At 42.0% G+C, this 25940-nt stretch overlaps 1 protein-coding gene across 1 annotated transcript in view; it reads left to right on the top strand.

Annotated features, from left to right (window-relative positions):
- atp9b (ATPase phospholipid transporting 9B) overlaps window positions 1-23231 on the top strand; it is a 53722-nt gene extending 30491 nt beyond the window's left edge. The window contains exons 13-29 of the mRNA XM_023976183.2: window positions 279-421; window positions 4449-4561; window positions 6012-6290; window positions 9620-9781; window positions 13200-13292; window positions 14094-14177; window positions 14436-14606; window positions 14837-14935; window positions 15057-15146; window positions 15770-15914; window positions 16283-16347; window positions 16520-16675; window positions 16761-16825; window positions 16979-17087; window positions 17259-17316; window positions 18437-18640; window positions 19575-23231. Of these exons, the coding sequence (XP_023831951.1) occupies window positions 279-421; window positions 4449-4561; window positions 6012-6290; window positions 9620-9781; window positions 13200-13292; window positions 14094-14177; window positions 14436-14606; window positions 14837-14935; window positions 15057-15146; window positions 15770-15914; window positions 16283-16347; window positions 16520-16675; window positions 16761-16825; window positions 16979-17087; window positions 17259-17316; window positions 18437-18640; window positions 19575-19711 (2173 nt within the window). The 3' untranslated portion in view covers window positions 19712-23231. The remainder of the gene's footprint in view (window positions 1-278; window positions 422-4448; window positions 4562-6011; window positions 6291-9619; window positions 9782-13199; window positions 13293-14093; window positions 14178-14435; window positions 14607-14836; window positions 14936-15056; window positions 15147-15769; window positions 15915-16282; window positions 16348-16519; window positions 16676-16760; window positions 16826-16978; window positions 17088-17258; window positions 17317-18436; window positions 18641-19574) is intronic.
- Window positions 23232-25940: the final 2709 nt, after the last annotated feature.

Below are 25940 nucleotides of genomic sequence, written 5' to 3'. Positions count from 1 at the left end.
GTACTTTTATATAAAGCAGTCACATAACAATAATACATTACCAAACATAAGCTCTTTAATCCTGCCCCTCATACACTCAGCCCAACCCACCTATCACCATGTGCCATATATTTTTTAATTGTGCTGTAATGTTTTACATTTTTTAACCTTTCTAATCGTATATTATTGGGTGAAGTTGTTTGAGTAGAATCATGGTAGTTGGATTTAATTTTGCTTGCTTAAAACATATTTTGCTTAACACATATTTGACTTGACCTCTGTTTTATTTGTATCTGCAGCCTGCGTGTCAATCTAGACATGGGGAAGTCGGCCTACGGTTGGATGATCATGAAAGATGAAAACATCCCTGGTACCGTGGTACGGACCAGTACCATTCCTGAGGAGCTGGGCCGTCTGGTGTACCTACTGACTGACAAAACAGGTGACAGGACACACAGCCACTGTAGTATGACCAAATGTTACCATCAGGGATGCAAGCCTGTCGCTTTTTGGCGATATTCGCTGTTTTGATCTCAAAATAGGACATCCACATGAATCGTGTAGATCTGTGTAGTTTCTCATATCGAAATCATTGACTGTGTGCAGAATGCATCCCAACGCATCCTACAAAAAGAATGTCAAAGAAAGAGTTAGATATGTGATGTCAGCTATGTCATATCAGAGTGAGTGCTTCGTGGGTAGGCTCTGTCATCTCTCCACGCCACAAACTGGGGGGCTGTGGCACTGTGAGTGTGGTGCTGAAATAAAACAAATTGGGAAGCACATAGGCATAGTTGGTCGGATTTTCCAAAAGGACTACTGAAGTGTGACTTTGTCATAGTGTTTCTTGGCTATATACATAGTTTTGTTCACATGCTAGGTTATTTTTCAATGTTAGTTTGCGATTGATGCAACTGCTAACTTAGCCAAGAGATTCTTGACAGTTACCATTGCAACCTACCGTCCTTATTAAAGGGGCAGCTGAACATTTTTGTCTCACCAAAGACACTCATATTTTAGGGTACAATGTGCTTGATTGAGCATGGAACACTCTAAAAACCTTTTTATTCATGAACTTTCATTCATGTCTTATCATTAGAACCCTGAAAATACTTCAAATAAAATTGTATTGGTAGCATACACATATTTAGCAGATGTTATTGCGGGTGTACCGAAATAGTTATGTCCCTAGCGCCAACAGTGCAGTAATATCTAACAATTCACAACAATACACATCTAAAAAGTAAATGGAATTAAGAAATATAGGATGAGCAATGTCAGAGTCCTGAATATATGTACAGTTGAAGTCGGAAGTTTACATCTTTTTCACAATTCCTGACATTTAACAATTCCCTTTCTTAGGTCAGTTAATATCACCACTTTATTTTAAGAATGTGAAATGTCAGAATAATAGTAGAGAGAATGATTTATTTCAGCTTTTATGTCTTTCATCACATTCCCAGTGGTTCAGAAGTTTACATACACTCAATTAGTATTTGGTAGCATTGCCTTTAAATTGTTTAACTTGGGTCAAACGTTTTGGGTAGCCTTCCACAAGCTTCCCACAATAAGTTGGGGGACTTTTGGACCATTCCTCCTGACAGAGCTGGTGTAACTGAGTCATGTTTGTAGGCCTCCTTGCTCGTACAAGCTTTTTCAGTTCTGCCCACATATTTTCTATAGGATTGAGGTCAGGGCTTTGTGATGGCCACTCCAATACCTTGACTTTGTTGTCCTTAAGCCATTTTGCCACAACTTTGAACGTATGCTTGGGGTCATTGTCCATTTGGAAGACCCATTTGCGACCAAGCTTTAACTTCCTGACTGATGTCTTGAGATGTTCCTTCAATATATCCACATAATTTTCCATCCTCATGATGTCATCTACTTTGTGAAGTGCACCAGTCCCTCCTGCAGCAAAGCACCCACACAACATGATGCTACCACCCCCGTGCTTCACGGTATGGTGTTCTTCGGCTTGCAAGCCTCCCCCTTTTTCCTCCAAACATAACGATGGTCATTCTGGCCAAATATAACTATTTTTGTTTCATCAGACCAAAGGACATTTCTCCAAAAAGTACAATCTTTGTCCCCATGTGCAGTTGCAAACCATAGTCCGGCTTTTTTATGGCAGTTTTGGAGCTGTGGCTTCTTCCTTGCTGAGCGGCCTTTCAGGTTATGTCGATTATAGGACTCGTTTTACTGTGGATATAGATACTTTTGTACCCGTTTCCTCCAGCATCTTCACAAGGTCCTTTGCTGTTGTTTTGGGATTGATTTGCACTTTTCGCACCAAAGTAGGTTCATCTCTAGGAGACAGAACGCGTCTCCTTCCTGAGCGGTATGACGGCTGCCTGGTCCCATGGTGTTTATACATGCATACTATTGTTTGTACAGATGAACGTGGTACCTTCAGGCATTTGGAAATTGCTCCCAAAGATGAACCAGACTTGTGGAGGTCAACAATTCTTTTTACTGTGGTCTTGGCTGATTTCTTTCATTTTKTCCGTGATGTCAAGCAAAGAGGCACTGAGTTTGAAGGTAGGCCTTCAATACATCCACAGGTACACCTCCAATTGACTCAAATTATGTCAATTAACCTATCAGAAGCTTCTAAAGCCATGACATCAATTGCTGGAATTTTCCAAGCTGTTTAAAGGCACAGTCAACTTAGTGTATGTAAACTTCTGACCCATGGAATTGTGACACAGTGAATTTTAAGTGAAATAATCTGTCTGTAAACAATTGTTGGAAAAATTACTTGTGTCATGCACAAAGTAGATGTCCTAACTGACTTGCCAAAACTATAGATTGTTAACATGAAATTTGTGGAGTGGTTGAAAAACAAGTTTTATGACTCCAACATAAGTGTATGTAATCTTCCGACTTCAACTGTATGTGTGTATATACAGTGGGGAGATCCCAAGATCCCCCTATGTATATTATATGCCTTGATGACAGCTTTGCACACTCTTTGCATGCTCTCAACCAGCTTCACTTGGAATGCTTTTCCAACAGTTTTGAAGAATGCCAAGTGTGCAAAGCTGTCATCACGGCAAAGGCTGGCTACTTTGAAGAATCTCAAATCTCAAATATATTTTGATTTGTTTAACATTTTGGGTTCCTGCATGATTCCATGTGTGTTATTTCATAGTTTTGATATCTTCACTATTGTTCTACAATGTAGAAAATAGTCAAATATAAAGAAAAACCCTTGAATGCGTGTGTGTCCAAACTTTTGACTGGTACTATATATGGGATGTATAGACAATATCGACAGTATATGGATAGAACATGTAGTATATCTGAAGAAAAGTATATGTACAGCGTTAGTTATATAGGATATGCCTTGACTAGAATACAGTATACATATGAAGTGGGTTAAACAGTATGTAAACATTATTAAAATGACCTGTGCTCCATGACTATGTACATAGGGCAGCAGCCTTTAAGTACTTTCATTGTGCTAATGTCCTCCTCCTTTATGCACCTCTATAGAACAACTTGTCAGATGCAGCTGCATTGAAGACTGATGCATTATTGTCTGACATGTTATGATGAACGCAGACCAAAGAGCCCTACTCCCCCTTACACCAGGACACTATTTTCATATCTGTATTCTGGACTTGTTATTCTCAAAAAATAACCAAATGTTCTTGCACTTCACATGGATTTTCACTCATTTCCGTGCCCCAAAAAATGTGGTCACCTTTTGGGGCCCTCACCTGTTTGCGTCCCTGAAAATATAGAATTCACATGAGATTGTTTGTTAGTTAATTTCTCTTTTGTTTATTCTACATGTATTCTTTCTCTGACTCTTTTAGAACAAATGAGTGTCCTTTCCAAGAACCAAACCTTATATCAAAGTGATCAACTCTGGGGGTGGTCACGACATGCTTCTTTGTCTTACCAGGCAGAGTAGGAATAGATTAGCCAGCCTCCTTACCTATTTATCCCAGTTGATAGTTAAATCACATGGAAAGAAAGCAAAAACGATCAATCCATTAGAATTGGATAACCTTGTGAGCCCGTGATGTTATTGGAAGGTAGTTGCCCCCTAATCAGATTTACGCTGTATCAATACACATTCTGGCAAGCAGCATCCATTAAACGAGAGCCGCTGCCTCCATTTTCAGTCGTTTTTACTCGGAACACTCAGTGTCTCTTGTATGCTGTGTTGGGTTGGTCGGAGAGGACAGGGAGTCCATACGGGTAATGAGATGCATGATGGTACGTGGTCATTAGGCATTCTTCTGAGGACAAATGTCCACCCCCCACTAAACTCTGCCACCAATGCTGAAAGAAATCCTAGGGGTAACACTGTACCTATAAGAATGCCTACATGACCCACTCAAAAATGACTCCATGAGCAGCAGTATGTGAATGATGTGCTGGTATAGAGACTCGCTCATTAACCTGTTGTTTGCCTCTAATACGAATCTGACTTCATTCTGCTTTGTGAATTGAAGGTACTCTGACGCAGAACGAGATGATCTTCAAGCGGCTGCACCTGGGGACAGTATCCTATGGGACGGACACCATGGACGAGATACAGAGCCATATAGGGCGGTCATACGCACAGGTGATCATACTCTACCATTTAGGGTCACATTCTCAGTATTGTCCTTAAATGGTTCACTGAATTTGAGAAACCTTAGTAAACGTGCAAACATCACCTGTCATTTAGGGGAATAAACAGGAGAAAGATTAGCTATTGATCTCTTTGTTTTATTCACTTTCATTGGTACCAGGAGAGRTCATGGCTCACGACTCCTCATAAAGAGACACTTAGTCAAACCTGTCTTTCCACTACTTCTCATCTTGGCCCTTTTCATTGTTCATTCAAGCTCAGTCTCTGAGCGTTACACCGACGTACAGTAAAAACCAACGTTCCCTCTAGGTGGTTGATCTCTAGACGAAGGCATGACAGAATGATATTGTTCACACTCAGGCAGGCCCCTAACAGCTGTGCTGAGGATGGAACCATCTGCCTGCACTCTGTTTAAGCTTGGCTAATGAAAGATGAGTCTTTCTAGCACACTACTCAATAGCAGCTAGCGCTTCAGCCCCATTGATTTGTCGTGCTGGTGTTTTTCATGTTCCCTTTATTACTGAGATGACAGCGAGGGTCAGAGGTTGATTGTAGCGCTACGTGGAAATCTATCATAACCTCATCATAGGTCCCTGCGGGTAATGGTTTGTGACGAACGAAGGGCATATAGATATCAATGTGTGAAATTGAATTATGCAGGCATCTGTAAACATTATGTAATTCATAGGAATAAATCAATTTAATATCATGTGCAAAGCTACGGTGATGCCATTGTTACATCGCAGTTGATCTGCCAACTCGGAAGTAATCTATTAACTACAGATGTCAAGGTAGACATAGAGGAATCAAATAGAGGTTTAACCCTTTAATCAGACATTTTTTTACCCACCCCGGTGTAAGTGATTAAAACCGAGAGATAGTGAAGGGTATTCTGAAAAGAGAGGGATGAAATGAAACATGATGTTAATGGCAGCTGGCAATAAAAGGAGCTCTCATAACTTGACTGACTACCTCTCCCATTCTTCATAGTGAAGTGAGCACTCCATTGTAGTAGGCTTGCTGAAGTGTTTCCATTTTGCGTCTTTGTAGGAGTCTCTCTTTCGAGCAGCAATAAGTGTTAATAAGGCGAAACCATCCGCTTCAGTGGAACACATCAACTCTGTCAAACCTGGCTGGCACAGCGGGCTGCCCGTGAAACGCCACTGAGTTGAATTGATGGGAGTTGTCAGAGAACACGTTTTGGAACRTTCAGATATAAATATGCTATGTAGAACAAACATGCTAATCCAACATGTAGAACAAGGAGTCATGTYGACTCTAGTCATGGCATTTCTATCTGCAACATTCGAGAACGTTTGGCAACTGAATGTGGCCCAGTGCTATGCGGACTTCCCTATAGGGAATGTCTGTTTTTCATGTCATCATAGTCCACTCCCTGTATGCAGAATAATAACAAATGTGGTGTACTTTGTCTCCACAGCCGAGCTCCCAGACCCAGCAGTCCAACAGCAGCACCAGCTCCACCCCATCCAGGAAGCCCCAGCCAGCCCAGGCCCCCAAGGCGGCGGCCCCCAAGGTCCGCAGGAGCGTCAGCAGCCGTATCCACGAGGCGGTGAAGGCCATCGCGCTGTGCCACAACGTCACGCCCGTCTACGAGTCCCCCGCCAGCGTCAACGGGGAGACGGAGTCCACTGCCGCCGAGGCCGACCAGGACTTCAGCGACGACAACCGCACCTATCAGGCTTCCAGCCCTGACGAGGTCAGCTCTAACTCCACCGAGTTGTATTCATTACGCACACCGACGCAAAATGTTTTGCAACGGAAAACCGACACAAGCGTTTCTTATTGGACAAGTACATGTAGCCCCTCCCTGTTTCAGTCCATTGTTTCCGTTTAGTGGCTACTGAATACAACCCCGGTTTCTCTCTGATGTCCGTCTTCAACACTAAATGATCTTTGTAGTTTGTCATAACCTGGGCCTCAATGGAATGGCCATTAACTCAGAGGCCATAAAGTTGTCAGAGGTTAAGCTATTTTAATCAGCGGCGTTTGTGTCCTTTAGAATTTATAGCTCTAATTAAGGAAGAATCTGGCCTGATAAAGACCCCAACGGCAGTCCTTTGGCGTCACCTTCCTCTGCGTGTCTGTCTGTGTAATCCTAGTGTAGTGCCGTTTATGAGTACCAGGCGCTGCTTACCCAATTATTTACTGCCCATTCTGATGGAAATATGGTTGCTATTTTTTTTTGCTAAATCCAAGAAAGTCCTGGATGAATATTGAATACATACAGGACACAAGGACAGATTGCTGGATGAGGAGGACTCTTCGCCATGTAACTTTGTCATAAATATTCAATACATATCAAAGGATCGCTAGTCCCACCATATAGTACAGTGTTCAGGGCCATTGAAGTGTTTCTCACCCATGACCCAATGAGTTTGTGAAGCCTTTGTGACACTTACCTTGACTTGCACTGGGCTCGAGCTCAACATAGCAGTCAAAACGAAGATAAAACGGTTACAAAAGATGTATCTCGGTTTCCCTTTTTGTCTGCTCTGGAATTGCCTGCCTGCCCGTCCGTCCTGTCCCACCTTCATGTGTATATTTATTTATTTCCTTTTACACTCGGCTCTATCTCCCTCTATTGTCTGGCACTGCTTGGATTGATCAATATTTAATTTTCTCTGAGAGACGATGAGAAGGGTCTGTGGTTGTTCAGTTCCCCCTCACCCCTATCTGTGTCTCTTTTCCTCTCCATCTCTGCTCACATCTCTCCTCACATCTCTCTCTCTCCTCCTCGCTCTCTCCTCCTCGCTCTCTTTGTTCTTTCTCTCTCCCCTTAGCTCTCCTTTCCCTCTCTCTCTAACCTCAGCCTCATTGACAACAGTGGCAGAGCCCGGTCAGCGCAGCGCTATGAGGCCCATATTTAATTAGCCGACTCTCTCTAATGTAATGAGCCGTCATTAAGGAGATGAAGTAGGCCGACCCGAGGTCAGGGGTCAGTTGACCTTCTGGTCAACCATGCTGTGAACAGGGCCCTGCTCTAACCTCTGACCCTGTGATGTCAGAGGAGGGGTTGCCTCTCAAATGGCACCCTATTCCCTATGTAGTCCGCTACTTTGGAACAGGGCCTATAGTGAATAGGGTGCCATTCGGAACTGGCCCGAGAATGTTTGACCGTGGCATTTAATGACCGTGGAGTCTCGTGAAGTAGGAGTTTATCATCTCCAATAGGAGGTAATAGGATATCCGATGGAAAAAAAGGGGACCCAAATGGGAGTACCAGGCAAAGGAGCAATTCATTGGTTTGGCTGGTTGCGTATTGTCACTTGCATATGCAAGTCCCTGATTGACCTTTTCAGTAGGTGACCAAATCAAACTGCAAATCTGGACATTTATCTACAGAGTCAGCATGTATGAATGTTTTACATAAATGCACAAGATTTAATGTGATAGCGACAGTGCCACAAGCTAGTATTTTGAATGTTGACCACCCTAAATCAATTAAGAGAATGATATTTAGTGAGTGCTGTTGAAATCCTAGTTCTGATTTGGTAATGACACGGTGGGAAGAATTGAGCTATTACAGATCCATTTTCATCATGAAATGCTTAGGCTGCTGCTCCTTTTAAATGCAGCTCTGCCATGTTGATATACATGCTCACTAGAACTTTGGGAATGCTATTGAAATGATTGATTGGGTACTTTAAACCGGTCTGCCATTGTCGTCAAGTAGTCACGGGTAGTCTCTTACATTACTTGTGTAACACATGATTTACATACAGTTTGTATCAAAGTTGACATGGCTTTAAACAGTTCCCATGGAGCTGATAAACTTGATTGAGGAGGTAGATATTAAATCCTGACTCTGTACGCATTTGTACACACATATGTGCCGCACGTACGCCCATGCGATTATGATTCACAGATGTGTGTTAAGTAAATATAGCCAGCTCTAGCACGGACCTCAAAGGGGAACCAGAAAGAAATGATGGGGTATTAGCAGGAAGTTCCAATTTGTAGGTCAGGAGTATAATAACAACCTTTGAGTGAGCAAATAGAAAATGAACCCGTGGAGAATTGAGTCGTGTGCAGCTGAACACTCACTTGGGGGGCAGGAGTTCCTGCTGAGGAGAGGGAGGGAAATTACAAACAGAAAAACACTCCTCTGTTTGTGAATGGACTCCACTCCAGAGATAAGGCACCTAGAGCATTGTATACAGAGTATTTGTAAGGCAACAAACTATCAATATTACAACTGTGGATGCTTGAGGGTTTTGGGTTATATCCAGTAAAGTGCTGTACTGCGTCACAATAGTGTACTGGACTCTATTTTGAAATACAGAGCATGTTCTTGTATTTCAATGGTGTGTAATACAACCAGTTGTTAAACCACAGAAAATATATATTTTGGCACACTGAGCATGGATGTGTAGGTTGCTTACATGAAGCTGCGGTTGAGCATATGCCCCATTATTGGGGAAGGGACACGCTCACAAAGATCCCTGTTCATTATGCTAACTAAGTAGAGGCCAGTTTTAGTGCTTGCCTTTCTGTTTCAATTATTGGCCATGTTACCTTTTATACTTTTTGACTGCAAAGTGATACTTAAGATAATTGGACTAACAAATTATCCAAATGTGCATATTCTTTTGTTTATCAACCATTATAATGGTCCTGGATAACACATTTGTCCCTTCCCCATATGTCTTAATCTCTAAAGCATAGCATATGACTTCAGGATTATTCGCCATTCTTGTATTGTGTAATAATTGGACACTGAATTATAGTTTAATAGTCCTTCTGTTACTATGAGGCCAACAGCCTCCTTCTGTGTCTCATTGTATTCCCTCTCAGCTGTGAATGATACTTAACAATGAACCAGTTACTTTCCTGTGTGTTTCCTTTGATTCAAGGCGATCAGGAAGTTGACCCTGTGAGCATACACAGAGCCCCTAAACTTGACCTCTGAACCCTCTATGTGGAAACGTAGCTAGACCCTAGTGAGAGGCACAGAGGGCCTGGGTCTGTGCAGGTGTGTTCCTGACCATTGACCTTATTGTGTGTGTGCACGTTGCTCCTCTTCAGGTGGCGCTGGTGCGGTGGACGGAGAGCGTAGGGCTGACTCTGGTGAACAGGGACCTGACCTCCCTGCAGCTGAAGACCCCAGCAGGACAGGTCCTAACCTACTACATCCTGCAGATCTTCCCCTTCACCTCAGAGAGCAAGAGGATGGGCATCATCATCAGGGTATGGACGTGGTTACCACCCATGTAATGGTCAACAAAACTACAGTACCAGTAAAAAGTTTAGACACACCTACTCATTCCAGGGTTTTTCTTTATTTTTACTATTTTCTACATTGTAGAATAATAGTGAAGACATCAAAACTATGAAATAACACATATGGAATCATGTAGTAACCAAAAACATTTTAAACAAATCAAAATATATTTGAGATTCTTCAAAGTAGCCACCTTTTGCCTTGATGACAGCTTTGCACACTCTTGGCATTCTCTCAACCAGCTTCACCTGGAATGCTTTTCCAACAGTCTTGAGGGAGTTCCCACATATGCTGACCACTTGTTGGCCCGCTTTTCCTTCACTCTGCGGTCCAACTCATCCCAAACCATCTCAATTGGGTCGAGGTCGGGTGATTGTGGAGGCCAGGGTCATCTGATGCAGCACTCCATCACTCTCCTTGGTCAAATAGCCCTTACACAGCCTGGAGGTGTGTTGGGTCGTTGTTCTGTTGAAAAATAAATGATAGTCCCACTAAGCAAAAACCAGATGGGATGGCGAATCGCTGCAGAATGCTGTGGTAGCCATGCTGGTTAAGAGTGCCTTGAATTCAACATAAATAACATACAGTGTCACCAGCAAAGCACCATTACACCTCCTCCTCCATGCTTCACAGTGGGAACCACAAATGAGGAGCTCATCAGTTCACCTACTCTGCGTCTCACAAAAACACGGTGGTTGGAACCAAAAATCTCAAATATGCACTCATCAGACCAAAGGACATATTTTCACAGGTCTAATTTCTTGGCCCAAGCAAGTCTCTTCTTCTTATTGGTGTCCTTTAGTAGTGGATTCTTTGCAGCAATTTGACCATGAAGGCCTGATTCACGCGGTCTCCTCTGAACAGTTGATGTTGAGATGTGTCTGTTACTTGAACTCTGTGAAGCATTTGTTTGGGCTGCAATTTCTGAGGCTACTAACGTTAATGAACTTATCCTCTGCAGCAGAGGTAACTTTGTCTTAATTTCCTGTGGCGGTCCTCATGAGAGCCAGTTTCATCATAGCGCTTAATGGTTTTTGTGACTGCACTTGAAGAAACTGTCAAAGTTCTTGAAATTTTCTTCATTGACTGACCTTCATGTCTTAAAGTAATGATAGACTGTCATTTTCTTTGCTTATTTGAGCTGTTCTTGCCATAATATGGACTTTGTCTTTTACCAAATAGGGCTATTTTCTGTATACCACCCCTACCTTGTCACAACACAACTGATTGGCTCAAATGCATTAAGAAGGAAAGAAATTCCACAAATTAACTTTTAACAAGGCACACCTGTTAATTGAAATGCATTCCAGGTGATTACCTCATGAAGCTGGTTGAGAGAATGCCAAGCGTGTGCAAAGCTGTCATTAAGGCAAAGGGTGGCTACTTTGAAGAATCTCAAATATCAAATATACAGTTGAAGTCGAAAGTTTACATACACCTTAGCCAAATAAATTTAAACTCAGTTTTTCACAATTCCTGACATTTAATCCTCGTAAAAATTCCCTGTCCTAGGTCAGTTAGGATCACCACTTTATTTTAAGAATGTGAAATGTCAGTATAATAGTAGAGAGAATAATTTATTTCAGCTTTTATTTCTTTCGTCACATTCTCAGTGGGTCAAAAGTTTACATACACTCAATTAGTATTTGGTAGCATTGCCTTTAAATTGTTTAACTTGGGTCAAACGCTTCGGGTAGCCTTCCAGAAGCTTCCCACAATAAGTTGGGTGAATTTTGGCCCATTCCTCCTGTCAGAGTTGGTGTAACTGAGTCAGGTTTGTAGGCCTGACTCAGGTAGGTTTGCACACGCTTTTTCAGTTCTGCCCACACATTTTCTATAGGACTGAGGTCAGGGCTTTGTGATGGCCACTCCAATACCTTGACTTTGTTGTCCTTAAGCCATTTTGCCACAACTTTGGAAGTATGCTTGAGGTCATTGTCCATTTGGAAGACCCATTTGCGACCAAGCTTTAACTTCCTGACTGATGTCTTGAGATGTTGCTTCAATATATCCGCATAATTGTCCATCCTCATGATGCCATCTATTTTGTGAAGTGCACCAGTCCCTCCTGCAGCAAAGCACCCACACAACAGGATGCTGCCACCCCCGTGCTTCACGGTTGGGATGGTGTTCTTCAGCTTGCAAGCTTCCCCCTTTTTCCTCCAAACATAACGATGGTCATTATGGCCAAACAGTTCTATTTTTGTTTCATCAGAACAGAGGACATTTCTCCAAAAAGTACAATCTTTGTCCCCATGTGCAGTTCCAAACCGTAGTCTGGCTTTTTTGTGGCAGTTTTGGAGCAGTGGCTTCTTCCTTGCTGAGCGGCCTTCCAGGTTATGTCGATGTAGGACTCGTTTTACTGTGGATATAGATACTTTTGTACCTGTTACCGCCAGCATCTTCACAATGTCCTTTGCTGTTTGCTGTTGTTCTGGAATTGATTTGCACTTTTYRCACCAAAGTACGTTCATCTCTAGGAGRCAGAACRCRTCTCCTTCYTGAGYRSTATGACGGCTGCGTGGTCCCATGGTGTTTATACTTGCGTACTATTGTTTGTACATATGAACGTGGTACCTTCAGGCATTTGGAAATTGCTCCCAAGGATGAACCAGACTTGTGGAGGTCTACCTTTTTTCTGAGGTCTTGGCTGATTTCTTTTGATTTTCCCATGATGTCAAGCAAAGAGGCACTGAGTTTGAAGGTAGGCTTGAAATACAGGTACACCTCCAATTGACTCAAATTATGTCAATTAGCTTCTAAAGCCATGACATCATTTTCTGGAATTTTCCAAGCTGTTTAAAGGCACAGTCAACTTAGTGTATTTAAACTTCTGACCCACTGGAATTGTGACACAGTGAATTTTAAGTTAAATAATCTGTCTTTAAACAATTGCCAAAACTATAGTTTGTTAACAAGAAATTTGTGGAGTGGTTGAAAATTTTGTTTTAATGACTCCAACCTAAATGTATGTAAACTTCCGACTTCAACTGTATTTGGACTTTTTTGGTTGCTACATGATTCCATATGTATTATTTCATAGTTCTGATGTCATCACTATTATTATACAATGTAGAACATTCTAAAAATAAATAAAAACCCTTGAATGAGTAGGTGTGTCCACACTTTTGCCTAGTTGTGTGTGTGGTGTGTTAGTCAGTCCTGGGTTTAAATACTATTTGAAATCATTTCAAATACTTACGCTGTGCTTGGTTGAGCTTTCCTGCTCTAATGGAACCAGGAGAAAAGTCAGGATGGTGTAACGCCCATCTAGACATTAACAAAAAATGATATTTGAATTCAGGTCTGGTGTTTATATTATATGGCACTGGAATACTTTTCATATGATTATACATCTACATTTTCTCTCATATTTTGCTCTAGGAGGAGACCACAGGTGACATCACGTTTTATATGAAGGGTGCTGATGTTGCCATGGCGAGTATCGTGCAGTACAATGATTGGCTGGAGGAGGAGGTAAGGCTTCCATCCAGACTGTTGTACGTATGAACAAAATGTATCGAACACATGCAGGGTAATTACCTCTGTTGTTAACCAGGACATTCATTCATCACAAGATCAACAGGCCCACCCATGACTGGGTGTGCAATACTGTATGTTCATAATTGTATTGGCAATATTGAGTCATTTAGGACCAGGGGCTGTTTTTGATTTAATTAGTGACCAACATGAAGTGGATTCCTTTCCTAGGAGGCATTAATGCATGCGTCCCAAATTGCACCCTATTTAGTGCACTATTTTTGACCAGGGCGTTGGTTTAATATAATGCACTATATAGGGAATAAGGTGCCATTTGGGACGCATCCAGTATGTCATATTCCTAACAATGGTGTTAATGATGTTCCATTGAGTGTAATATCCCGTAGACTGTCCAAGCAGTGGTGCTATATGGGTACCATGTCAATAAGCAATCAGCGCGTCACTTTCAGCTCATTGGCGTTTCATATGAAACAATAAAATGTGGGTTTTGTGTCCTCCTGAACTTTCTCCCGAGGCGACGTTATTCCCCATTGATTTCTGTCTTTGTTGGTTGACTGTACGTGCCGTTCTGATGCAGCTGACTGTATACTGTATGCTATTCAGCGGATGTTACACCTACTGTATGCCATATGAAATTTGTTGAAACATATTGTTTGTTTCATAAATACGTGTCTGACTGGACTATAGAGAGTACGTGTGTCTCTACAAATGTTCAGTCATTTCTGGTTTTATCATATTACATCACTCTTTCCTAACTATCCCCTCTTTTGTTCTCAGTGTGGGAACATGGCCAGGGAAGGGCTTCGGACCCTGGTGGTGGCTAAGAAATCTCTGTCTGAAGAGCAGTATACAGACTTTGAGGTGCAAAACATAATGTCCCTTAATGTCCTACTGAATTGAAAATAATCTTCAAACTGAATGAGCTGCCTACTTGCCCTCATTCCACCAATTTCCTTTCCTCTTTTGCCCGATGCGCTACACACTTTTGCAATGGTTATTTATTTCTCTCAGATTTTTCTCCCTTATGACTTGATTTCTACCTCCCTATCTCTTTCGTTATCACTTCCTTTCTCGTCTCTGCCTCCCTCACTGACTATCTTTCCCTCTGTGTTGGTGTAGAACCGTTACAACCAGGCCAAGCTGAGTATCCATGACCGGGCTCTGAAGGTGTCAGCAGTGGTAGAGAGTCTGGAGAGGGAGATGGAGCTTCTGTGTTTGACTGGGGTTGAGGACCAACTACAGGCTGACGTCAGGCCGACCCTGGAGCTCCTCAGAAACGCTGGGATCAAGGTGTGAGACCACACTATCCTTCTGTGTTTTACTACAACTGTGAACTTGTTATATGTTGGCTGCATTTATATTGCGCTGTCCTTTCCATATACAGTATAATGTTAGCTGTGGAAAAGAGACATTCCGTGTCATACCAGAATCTGACTAGTCCGTGTATAATATGAAATATTATAAAATTGTGCTTTTAATGCTGTCACTGATTCCCTGTCATGGTTTTGTTTTCTGTTCAGATATGGATGCTTACTGGGGATAAGCTGGAGACAGCTACTTGTATCGCTAAAAGCTCCCATTTGGTGTCCAGAAGCCAAGATATTCATGTCTTCAGATCGGTACGCTTCTCTTTCTTTTTCATCTTAAGATAATAATCTGTCACTTGATGAGTGTTAAAGGGATGAGGAAATGGTCCTGTATCTGTCCTTCCACTAATTGTATTGCCTGGCTCTCGAGCAGGTCTCCAACAGAGGAGAGGCCCATCTGGAGCTCAATGCCTTCAGAAGGAAACACGACTGTGCTCTGGTCATCTCTGGAGACTCCTTGGAGGTACTACAGCACAAACACTTCTCACAGACCTCTCAAAGCAGATTGTAATGTAGATGCAGCCAAAAAAACATCAACTGAGTGGTTTGAGCCCTGAATGCTGATTGGCTAACAGCCGTGGTATATCAGACCGTATACCACGGGTATGACAAAATATTTATTTGAGCTGCTCTAATTACATTGGTAACCAGTTTATAATAGCAATAAGGCATCTCTGGGATTTGTGGTATATGTGCCAATATACCACACCCCCTCTGGCGTTGTTGCTTAATTATAACACCATTGATTGACAGGGCGGCAGGTAGCCTAGTGGTTAGAGTGTTGGACTGGTGACCGAAAGGTTGCTGGATATAATCCCTGAGCTGACAAGGTAAAAATCCGTCGTTCTGCCCCTGAACAAGGCAGTTAACCCACTGTTCCTAGGCCGTCATTGACAATAAGAATTTGTTCTTAACTGACTTGCCTCGTTAAATAAAGGTATAAAAAAATAAGAGAATGGATCTGAAGAGATGGTACAGTAAATACTTCATGATTTAAATGTGCTTGTGTGGGTCCGGATGCGTTTGCATTTTCCAAATCAAATGAGTTTGTGGAGCTGGCGTGTCAGTATGTTTCTCTTCCCACAGGTGTGTCTGCGGTACTATGAGCATGAGTTTGTGGAGCTGGCGTGTCAGTGTCCAGCGGTAGTCTGCTGTCGCTGCTCCCCCACTCAGAAAGCCCAGATCGTCCACCTGCTCAAGCAGCACACAGCCAACAGAACCTGTGCCATAGGTGAGCCCCTTTGCACCCTGGGCAAGACCCAGATGCATAACAACTAACCACTCTCATCCTTTGTATCAGACACGACTGCTACAATGATCGGTGTACAATGAATGCCAAATGATTAAATAAGTCAATTGTAGAAAATTCCTACCAGTAATATACCTCACTATTGACTACTTTTTTGAAAAAGAAGAAACTAATCCCAGTACGAGAAGGTACACACCTATTATGTCCACAAGATGGCAATCAAACAGCACAAGCATCATTGTTAACATTGTTCTGTCATCATCCTGGGGCGTAAGCCTTATTTCCATATGGCTCTTTTCCATGTTATTATTGAGCCTGTGGCTGACGTGTGGCTCTCTTGTCTCTCCCAGGTGATGGAGGTAATGATGTCAGTATGATCCAGGCAGCAGACTGTGGTATCGGCATTGAAGGAAAGGTAAACAACCCATATCACTCCTCCTCTTATCCCATCCACATATTATAACGTTTAATAGTCAATTAAAATAAAAAATTAAAATGCAAAACCTGTTATGGGTGCCGTATTTAGTGGGATATGGGGTGTGTCCTTCCGTAGAATAACATTACGCACTTATGCTCTCCCCGTGCAGGAGGGGAAGCAGGCATCCCTGGCGGCAGATTTCTCCATCACTCAGTTTAAGCACATCGGCCGGCTGCTCATGGTCCACGGCAGGAACAGCTACAAGCGCTCAGCAGCCCTGGGCCAGTTTGTCATGCACCGAGGCATGATCATATCAACCATGCAGGTAACAGACCTGAACATGTTTATGTTACTACTCCTGAATATGGAAGGACTTGAATGAAACGTGTCATCTCTCTCCCTCTTTGCAGGCAGTGTTTTCCTCCATTTTCTACTTTGCATCAGTCCCTTTGTACCAGGGTTTTCTCATGGTTGGGTATGTGGTTGTCTATATTTCTACGGCAATTGTTTCCATTTGTGCGTACAGTATGTGCATGCGTCTAAACATGAGAAGGTGTGACCCTTTCTATTGATGCACTGGCACAGTGTTCTGTATTAACTCGGTCCTGTGTTCTCCCCTTCTGTGCAGGTATTCTACCATCTACACTATGTTCCCTGTATTTTCCCTGGTGCTGGACCAGGACGTGAAGCCAGAGATGGCCCTGCTGTACCCTGAGCTTTACAAAGACCTCACCAAGGTAAAATGACAACCTCTCCTATATAATACAGGCTGGACGGGGAATGGATGGTCAATTTACACGGACTCTATTTTCATTCAGGGTTTAACAGGTTAAAGTGAATTCCAAAGTTGTGTTTTGACAGGAATTAGATTATGATGTCTGCAATTCTGTATTTTTCTCTTCTTTTAGGGTCGTTCCTTGTCTTTCAAGACTTTTCTCATTTGGGTGTTAATCAGTATTTACCAAGGTAAGAGAATTGACAGGATACTCCTGTAGCTTTCTGAGTTAGATTTCCTTAACACAGTTCTAATGATGAATACTAACACAGGGGAGGGTGCTTCTAAACATTATGGATATTCTGAAGATGGCGGCCAGGTGCACAACTCTTATATCCAAATGATCCATCCGCACAGTAAGGCAGCTTTTCTGAAAGCAACCTGAACGAAGCGCAGCGTACTGGCTTAAACACCTTTTATTACTGACCGTTCATCCAGGCACCACACTTATATTTCATCATTTTTACTATGTGCGATACCGTCAGTCCCCTGGCCCCCTGACTCTCAGACAGTCCTGTTTCTCAGTAGCTTAGGTTTCCAAGCGTCATCTGCAGTTACACGCAGGCTTTTGTCTGTCCAGTAAATCGATATTTCTGTAATCGCTAAGCCATGCAGCGTGTTGAGAAAGATCTATGTTCTTACTGAAGCGTCACTTCCTGACAGCTCTCGTTTTTTAATTAAAGGTCTATTACCAAAGTCCAATGAAAAACAGGGAGATATGAGGGGGGAGAAAAAATATCAGGCCACGATCGTCGGTTTTAATTTATTACAGAGTTTAACTCCCAGGAATGCACTGTATGTAGACTGTATGGAAAAGGCAATTATGTGATCAGTAATAGGCTATTAAGCTCAATTTGCGGTGTGTTATAATTAAATGAAAGGCTATCAAAATACAGTAGGCACCACCATAGAATAGATGAATGAGTGTCATGCTACAGTACTCAGTGGTCTACCTGGTTGGTTTTTGGATACACTTGGACACATTGTCTGTTTGCCCTCATAAATACTGTAATTGAGTCAGATCCTGTGTCTTAAGACTTGCTTGAATCCTAATACATATTATGAATAACAGACTTTCAGTGAGCATTGGGGATCAAAGTAACTTAAGAAATAATCAAAAACAAAGGCCTAATGTACTTGTCATATTTGGTTCCCTAAAAGAATAAGCCGGTACATTTTATGTTAGGTCTTATTGTTATTAACTAGAAACAAATTCATTCTAGTTGATCATTCTCTAGTTTCTTTCTCATGCTGGTTAAACAGTTACTCAACCAGTACTACGTCACTAACACTTCTTTGTGGCGCCCCCAGGCGGCATCCTGATGTACGGCGCACTGGTGTTGTTTGAGTCTGAGTTTGTGCACGTGGTGGCCATCTCCTTCACTGCGCTGATCCTCACCGAGCTGCTCATGGTGGCGCTCAACATCCGAACCTGGCACTGGCTCATGGTGCTAGCAGAGTTCCTCAGTCTGGGCTGCTACATAGCCTCGCTTGCCTTCCTCAATGAGTACTTCGGTAAGCAAATGTTGTTCACCTGAGGGGAAAAAACAACTCAATTAAATGTTATTTATCCCTTTAGGGCCAAAGTAAAAAAACAAAAAAAGTAAAAAAGTATGCTGTTTGCTTTTGTGCTGATAAGTGTTGAGGGGAAATTATTTGATGTTGCTCTTTGCTTTTTTGTTATGTGGAGGGCAGTTTTTTTACAAACACTTTAATCTTGTCGTGGAACAGTCTCACCCTTTGCACCACACTGCACTGCAGCTTGTGTGTTTTAGTTTGATGCACTTATGTTTCAGTTACCCCAATTCAACCTTGGAGGTCTGTGCTTTGTTCGTGTCTGCCATCTTCTCTCTGCCTCTCCCCTTCTCCCTCGCTCGCTCCCGTATCTCTTTCCCTGTTTTTCTCTCTCTCATGCTAGCACTCATTTGGTCTCTCTCTCTCTCTCTCTCTCTCTCTCTCTGCTGCTCATCCTCTCTTTTGCTACTGTATGTGTCCTTGGGACAGGCGTAGGCAGGGTGTCCTTTGGAGCATTTCTGGGTAGGTGTGCAGCACTGTGGAAACGCTACCTCTTCTCTTCCACTTCCTATTCACACTTTCCTCTCGTCACTGTTTTTGACCGTGCTGTGACTGCTCAGCCCTGTTTGTGTTCCTTCTGTGACCAAACTCTGACCATGTCTTTTTCAGCCATATTTGATGTGACGTATTGAGCATATTTTCCTGCTACTTATATTGTTTTACCATTCCACTCAGTGATGTCTCATTCCAGGCATGTGTGCAAAAGCTCTTTTTAAAGAGAAAACATGGATCCATAATTATCAACTAAATCTTTTGAATAAATTGAAAATATAGTGATAATAAATTAATGCATATCAACATGTCAGTGCCTTGCACATATTGTATGTGCGGTTATTTGGACAGATTTCTAACCTGTGTTGTTTTTTTATACCAGACCTGGGCTTCATCACGACACCAGCCTTCCTTTGGAAGGTGTCAGTGATCACCGTCGTCAGCTGTCTCCCTCTCTATATCATCAAATACCTGAAGCGCAAGTTCTCCCCACCCAGCTACTCCAAGCTGTCCTCATGAGCCATTTTAAGCTCTATCCTGCTTACACAACTCCCCTAATCATCTTTCTTACGCTCTCTATGATCCAACCTTTCTTTTCAGGGCTTTTTTTACTGATCCACAGTGATTGACAGACAGGGAATCTAAAGAGGTCACTAGAAGCAAAAACACGAATAGAGTATTGTATGGATTTATCTCACTGGAATGTGGTAATGCTTGTAAAGACAGCGCCACACAAATGCTAAAAAGGGACTGGACGGGAAGGCTCGGGTCAATTTGCCTTCTGTTTAAATGCACTTCCAACCGAATCGCTTCAAGTGTCTTTTTTAAATTTTTATAACTCGATGACTATGGTTTCCGCGTTTAACTTTTTGTATATGTAGTTCTGCATAAAAATAAAAGAAAAAAAGTGATTTATTCAACTTTATTAATCTCTGTACTGAGTAGAGATAACAGTATGATGGTTTAATTTGTGATTTACAACTTTGATTCCTAAGCACTGTCAATACGAATTTAACGCGTGCAGCATTTTACTACTGTACCCTGACGCTTAACTGTACTTACAATACCGGTCAAAGGTTTTAGAACACCAACTCATTCAAGGATTTGTACTATTTACTATATTGTAGAATAATAGTGAAGACATCAAAACTATGAAATAACACATATGGAATCATGTAGTAACCAAAAAAGTGTTAAATACAAATATATTTGATATTCTTCAAATAGCCACCCTTTGCCTTGATGACAGATTTGCACACTTTTGGCATTCTCTCAACCAGCTTCACCTGGAATGCTGTTCCAACAGTCTTGGAGTTCCCACATATGCTGAGCACTTGTTGGCTGCTTTACCTTCACTCTGCGGTCCGACTCATCCCAAGCCATCTTAATTTGGTTGAGGTCGGGGGATTGCCAGGTGATCTGATGCAGCACTCCATCACTCTCCTTCTTGGCAAAATAGTGCTTACACAGCCTTGGAAGTGTGTTGGGTCATTGTCCTGTTGAAAAACAAATGATAGTCCCACTAAGCTCAAACCAGATAAAATGGCGTATTGCTGCAGAATGCTAAGGTAGCCATGCTGGTTAAGTGTGCCTTGAATTCTAAATAAATCACAGACAGTATCACCAGCAAAGCACCCCCACACCATCACACCTCCTCCTCCATGCGTCACGGTGGGAAATACACATGCAGAGATCATCCGTTCACCCACACCGCGTCTCACAAAGACATGGTGGTTGGAACCAATAATCTCAAATTTGGACCTCAGACCAAAGGACACATCTCCACCGCTCTGTCCATTGCGCCTGTTTCTTGGCCCAAGCAAGTCTCTTCTTCTTATTGGTGTCCTTTACTAGTGATTTCTTTGCAGCAATTCAACCATGAAGGCCTGATTCACACAGTCTCCTCTGACCAGTTGATGTTGAGATGTCTGTTACTTGAACTCTGTGAAGCTTTTATTTGGGCTGCAGTTTCTGAGACTGGTGACTATAAGGAACTTATCCTCTGCAGCAGAGGTAACTCTGAAATGTTCCGCGTTGACAGACCTTCATGTCTTAAAGTAATGATGGACTGTATTTTCTCTAGGTGTTTTTGAGCTGTTCTTGCCATCATATGGACTTTTGCCAAATAGGGCTGTCTTCTGTAAACCCCCCCTCTACCTTGTCACAGCACAACTGATTGGCTCAAACGCATTAAGAAGGAAAGAATTCAACAAATTTACTTTTAACAAGGCACACCTGTTTGAAATGCATTCCAGGTGACTACCTCATGAAGCTGTTTGAGAGAATGCTAAGAATCTCATATATAAAATATATTTTGATTTGTTTAACACTTTTTTGGTTACTAGATGATTCCTAATGTGTTATTTCATAGTTTTGATGTCTTCACTATTATTCTACAATGTAGAAAATAGTCAAAATGAAGAACAACCGTTGAATGAGTAGGTGTTCTAAAACTTTTGACCGGTAGTGTACTTTGGGAAAACATACATTAAGCTACATTTTGCAAATAAAAGTGCAAATTATTTGTTCTGGGAACAACACCCAACTGGCTTTGGATGTTTTCTCTTTGTACAATAAGTCCTTTACTTTTCCAGATGCTGAATATCATATCAAATATCTTCATGAATTCCTGAGAGTAGAAACCAGCACTCCATAGTTAATTTGATTTAGGCAATTGTATTCCTTGCATCCTGGCCTTGAACACAGTGCATTACGCTATAGGGATGTGTATTTGTCATTGGCTGCCAGCCCTGGTTGCTGGACATGCCAGTTTGCGTTTGTGCCTCATTGTTTGATTGTTGCGTTTGGAAATCGGCTCTCGTAGCTCCGATTTGTCAATCACAGGATTAGCTAGACTAGCTAGAGTATTCTTATTTGAAAGATCTCCTGGGTCAGCAGCATGACCACAAGGGATATATATATATATATATATACCTTGCTGTAACCACTCACTTCTGACAATATTTCACAATGACTACTGTTCTTTCTCAATCTCAAACAACCACAGAATATTAAGGCCGTAGTTTTGTAGGCATCCTCTGACAATTACTAATTTGACAGTATCTTTATTAACATCTTATGTCTTCTGGGCTTGAGACGAAACTGACTTTCACCCTGCTATGGATGCAAAGACGAAACTTGACAGCGGGTTTGGCGGAATGAGTTTTATCATTCTTGCCATGTGAGTGTGTGTGTTTAGTTAGATATAAATGCCTAGTCCAAACACAATTGAATACATGTATCATGACGCTCACACGGATCTATTTTCCTGATTGTCTTTGTCTGTACTGTAAGTGTTGTATATTTCTCTGTGGAAGAGGTTGCCATGTTTTTGTATCCCATTTGAGTTGAACTCAGGTAAATCATTCCTGTATGTCCTGAATAGAATTGGCAACCATACTGTACACGGCAACGCTGTATGAGGCAGACTGGGCTGTTATGTTTATTTATGAGTGACGTATGGACATGGCTGTCATTTTAATACAAATATATATTTTTTAAGTTAACTTGATCCCAATTGTCTAACGATGTGTTTTCTGTTGATACTTGTGCTCTGTTTGTATGGTGTTATACAGGTTTAATCTGTTGAGGACTTGCATTCCATGTCATAGACTGCAATTTATGGTATTGCTATTGATTTAATGAGCAATGAGCAATAAATTGACATTTTAACAAATAATTGCTTCATATGGTGTGATTGCTTAACAACCTTAAAGGTATAAAATATTTTATTTGATATAATATTGAATTTGTCCTTTACTACTTTAGCCCATAGAAACGCATTGAATAACACATTCATAAATGGCTAAAAAGACAGACGGAAAGTAGATCAGAATCAGTGGCGACCATCATTCAGGGTCCCACCTGTTTTGAGCCCCACATTTTTAGCAGCAAAATAAATGATCTATATATATTTTTTGGGGGTGGGGGGCTTGCCAATTTTGCATGTTATTTTGGCATTAATACGATGTCACACATTAAGTTTGCAAACAATGTAAAAAAAAAAATATATCATTGAGTTAATAAAGCTGCATACAAACATGGTCTCTTTTTTGTGTTCTTGAGTAAGACAGCTCCAAAATGCAGGTGTTTCAGCCTAGCTCAGTGCTTTCTGTGGTGGAGCAAGCCAGCAGAAAATAGGAGCATTGCGCTGTGATTGGCTCAGTGTTCTGTCACTTATGGGGACACTACGTCACAGGCCAAGTCTAAGTCCTTAGTAAGGGTAGACATCGAACATTTAAGCCCTTTGGGTCCTGCCATAGATTAACATCCAAAATCATCTTGGCTCCTGGACTCTGTCCACGCATGGCTGCGATGAAACAATGACTTATCAATGACCCAAGACCAGCTCAGTTAATCCCTACCATTGTGACAATGAGTCGTCATAATGCTGCATCAAATGTACAGTTGAAGTCGGAAGTTTACATACACCTTAGACAAATACATTTAAACTCAGGTTTTCACAATTCCTTACTTTTAATCCCAGTAAAAATTCCTCCAAACATATCGATGGTCATTATGGCCAAACTGTTCTATTTTTGTTTCATCAGACCAGAGGACATTTCTCCAAAAAGTACAATCTTTGTCCCCATGTGCAGTTGCAAACCGTAGTCCGGCTTTTTTATGGCAGTTTTGGAGCTGTGGCTTCTTCCTTCCTGAGCGGCCTTTCAGGTTATGTCGATATAGGACTCGTTTTTACTGTGGATACAGATACTTTTGTACCGGTTTCCTCCAGCACCTTCACAAGGTCCTTTGCTGTTGTTCTGGGATTGATTTGCACTTTTCGCACCAAAGTACGTTCATCTTTAGGAGACAGAACACATCTCCTTCCTGAGCGCTATGACGGCTGCGTGGTCCCATGGTGTTTATACTTGCGTACTATTGTTTGTACAGATGAACGTGGTACCTTCAGACGTTTGGAAATTGCTCCCAAGGATGAACCAGACTTGTGGAGGTCTACAATTTTTTTTCTGGGGTCTTGGCTGATTTATTTTGATTTTTCCCATGATGTCAAGCAAAGAGGCACTGCGTTTGAAGGTAGGCCTTGAAATACATCCACAGGTAGACCTCCAATTAACACAAATGATGTCAATAAGCCTATCAGAAGCTTCTAAATCCATTATATCATTTTCTGGAATTTTCCAAGCTATTTAAAGGCACAGTCAACTTAGTGTATGTAACTTCTGTCCCACTGGAATTGTGATACAGTGAATTTTAAGTGAAATAATCTGTCTGTAAACAATTGTTGGAAAAATGACTTGTGTCATGCACAAAGTAGATGTCCTAACCAACTTGCCAAAACTATACTTTGTTAACAAGAAATTTGTGGAGCGGTTGAAAAATTAGTTTTAATCAAATCAAATGTATTTATATAGCCCTTCTTACATCAGCTGATATCTCAAAGTGCTGTACAGAAACCCAGCCTAAAACCCCAAACAGCAAGCAATGCAGGTGTAGAAGCATGGTGGCTAGGAAAAACTCCCTAGAAGGCCAAAACCTAGGAAGGAACCTAGAGAGGAACCAGGCTATGAGGGGTGGCCAGTCCTCTTCTGGCTGTGCCGGGTGGAGATTATAACAGAACATGGCCAAGATGTTCATAAATGACCAGCATGGTCAAATAATAATAATCACAGTAGTTGCAGCAAGTCAGCACCTCAGGAGTAAATGTCAGTTGGCTTTTCATAGTCGATCATTAAGAGTATCTCTACCGCTCCTGCTGTCTCTAGAGAGTTGAAAACAGCAGCTCTGGGACAGGTAGAACGTCCGGTGAACAGGTCAGGGTTCCATAGCCACAGGCAGAACAGTTGAAACTGGAGCAGCAGCACGGCCAGGTGGACTGGGGACAGCAAGGAGTCATCATGCCAGGTAATCCTGAGGCATGGTCCTAGGGCTCAGGTCCTCCGAGAGAGAGAGAGAAAGAAAGAGAATTAGAGAGAGCATACTTAAATTCACACAGGACACCGGATAAGACAGGAGAAGTACTCCAGATATAACAAACTGACCCTAGCCCCCCGACACAAACTACTGCAGCATAAATACTGGAGGCTGAGACAGGAGGGGACAGGAGACACTGGCCCCATCCGATGATACCCCTGGACAGGGCCAAACAGGAAGGATATAACCCCACCCCTTTGCCAAAGCACAGCCCCCACACCACTAGAGGGATATCCTCAACCACCAACTTACTATCCTGATACAAGGCAGAGTATAGCCCACAAAGATCTCCCACACGGCACGAACCAGAGGGGGGGCTCCAACCCGGACAGGAAGATCACGTCAGTGACTCAACCCACTCAAGTGACGCACCCCTCCTAGGGACGGCATGGAAGAGCACCAGTAAGCCAATGACTCAACCCCCGTAATAGGGATTGAGACAGAAAATCCCAGTGGAGAGAGGGGAACCGGCCAGGCAGAGACAGCAAACTCCATATTAATGCCCATTATTTTGGAATTAGACATTTGACGCGCATGTAGTGTATCTCTAGCTTAATCTGACAGATTTTGATGGGGTTTTGTATTATGTTACTTAGATTGGCACACCTTAAAAACAATTCCCTAATGTCATCATGCTCAAGGAACTAAGTGGATATTTTATATCTCGTTAAAAACTCTTCTGGTTGAACTTTTTCTGATTTGAGTGGTAACTGTTGTATCAGAGAGTTTTTAAAACCTAGCTACTGTACTGGCTTTGGTTATAATACTGGTAACCCTCAGTATTGTATTCATGCTGATGGAGAATAATTTTTGA

This window comes from Salvelinus sp. IW2-2015, linkage group LG31 (assembly GCF_002910315.2).
Source record: "Salvelinus sp. IW2-2015 linkage group LG31, ASM291031v2, whole genome shotgun sequence".
In the NCBI taxonomy this organism is placed as follows: domain Eukaryota; kingdom Metazoa; phylum Chordata; class Actinopteri; order Salmoniformes; family Salmonidae; genus Salvelinus; species Salvelinus sp. IW2-2015.
Note: the sequence above shows the minus strand (reverse complement) of the source record. Positions and strands in the feature narration are given on the sequence as shown.